We start from the raw sequence: 1,761 nt of genomic DNA, 5'->3' as shown, positions 1-1,761 counted from the left end.
GGGTGGTGGCATGCCAATCGTAGGGCACAGATAGACGAACAAGCATTTATGCTCACAGTCACACCTAGGGACAATTTAGAGTGTTCCATAAACCTGCCATGCATGTTTTGGGAATGTGAGAGGAAATCGGAGTACCCGGAGAAAAACCATGCAGGCACAGGGAGAACATGCAAACTCCACATAGGAAGACCCGTGCCGGAATCAAACCCTGCACCTCTGCACTGTGAGGCGGATGACATGTTTAAAAATGTCAATTAAATCAAAGCATTGTTTTCATGTAAAAAATGCAAGTGATTCTCTGCATTTCAGGGTTTTAGGGAGCCAAACTCTCAAATTTCTTTTGCCCGAGTGGTTTTGCCGCAACGCTGTGAGGAGGTCCCTTATTTCCAGATCTGAAAGGTCGCTACCCCATTCCCAATGCAGAAATCATGGCCCATAAACATATGCTTGGATGAGTTTGCTGTGGAAAATTTCCTTTATGTTGCACCACAGTTGAAGATGAGTAGACATCAACTTATGTCCAGCATTTATAAGACAGCATGTACAGATCAACACACTTAGCCCCAAATACAAACAAATGATAAAATAAATGTGGAAAATGTGCTTGATAATATTTGTTGAGGACTTGGAGCACACAGTTCAAATTAGCAGCTCAATTCCGCCCTCTGGCGGGAAAAGCAAGCGATTACTTGATTACAAACTCAGTTTGTGGACACAAAATCATCACGGCCGAGTAAATCTCAGACTTCCTGGAGAACTGCCTTTGTAGAAACTGTCCAGTCACTGACTGCACTCCTGTTGTGCAAATGGACAGACAACAGATGGAAAACCAAGGCCAAGCTTCTGTTTTGACCACTTCAGGTCTGCAGTCTTTTCTATGTGAGCTGCTCTCTCTGGATGTCGCTCTCGGTCAGGGAACACCAACTGATTTTAATAGCCATAAAAAGAGCAGAAGCAGCAGTGGATCGTCAGCATGGAGGAGAAAAACAAAACCGGCAAGGACTTTTTAACATGCGCTGTTTTCGTATTGAGTATGTTGCGCTTGCTTGAGAGTGCAGTAGGTATGGTCCAGGTCTCTGCCGACGTCACGGATGCTCTGGTAGGCTGCGTCTTCTCGAGCGTACTCACGGGTGTGCAACTGGAAATGACGAGTCCATGTCACAGTTTCATGGGGAAAAAAATGATTGTGATAATAATTTACCTCAAATCTTTGGTTTCTGGAGTTTGCTATTGTCTTCCATTTATAGAATAGCAGCAGAACAACAGCAGCCAGCAGGAGAACCAGAACACTGCAGAGAATCAGAGGCCAGACAAGAACTGGAAAAAGCAAAAGTGAGAAACATGACATGTGAGAGGAAAAAACATCAAGGTGAGAGGAAAACAAGAAGAACAAACACTAAAAAAAGTGTTGAATTTACTCAATTTTATTTTGTCAAGTGGTGGCATGAAATACAATCATCTGGATCCAGGTATACTTTTTACAGACTATATATCGATTTGACAATCTAAATCCAGATGATTGTATATTCCATAAATCTTTAAAAAATTATATATAGATAGATAGATAGATAGATAGATAGATAGATAGATAGATAGCGGCTGGATAGCTCAGTTGGTAAGGCATCGGTTTGGCATACGGGAGACGGTGGTTCGAATCCCGCTTGGGGCAAAAATGAGCACAAAACAGAGAGACAATAAAATAAATGACATGCCGGCTCAGACGTCGCCCGGCCAAACAAGGTCTGCGTCAGGTGCTGGGGA

The 1,761-nt window shown here is 43.0% G+C and overlaps 1 protein-coding gene across 1 annotated transcript in view; it reads right to left on the bottom strand.

Annotated features, from left to right (window-relative positions):
• Nucleotides 1-242: 242 nt before the first annotated feature.
• The window catches only part of LOC109528326 (uncharacterized), an 8,371-nt gene continuing 6,852 nt past the window's right edge, over nt 243-1,761 (bottom strand). The window contains exons 5-6 of the mRNA XM_019890743.1: nt 1,202-1,317; nt 243-1,138 (exon numbers count right to left, since the gene is read on the bottom strand). Of these exons, the coding sequence (XP_019746302.1) occupies nt 1,007-1,138; nt 1,202-1,317 (248 nt within the window). The 3' untranslated portion in view covers nt 243-1,006. The remainder of the gene's footprint in view (nt 1,139-1,201; nt 1,318-1,761) is intronic.

This window comes from Hippocampus comes, unplaced genomic scaffold (genome assembly GCF_001891065.2).
Source record: "Hippocampus comes isolate QL1 unplaced genomic scaffold, H_comes_QL1_v1.1 scaffold174, whole genome shotgun sequence".
In the NCBI taxonomy this organism is placed as follows: Eukaryota; Metazoa; Chordata; class Actinopteri; order Syngnathiformes; family Syngnathidae; genus Hippocampus; species Hippocampus comes.
Note: the sequence above shows the minus strand (reverse complement) of the source record. Positions and strands in the feature narration are given on the sequence as shown.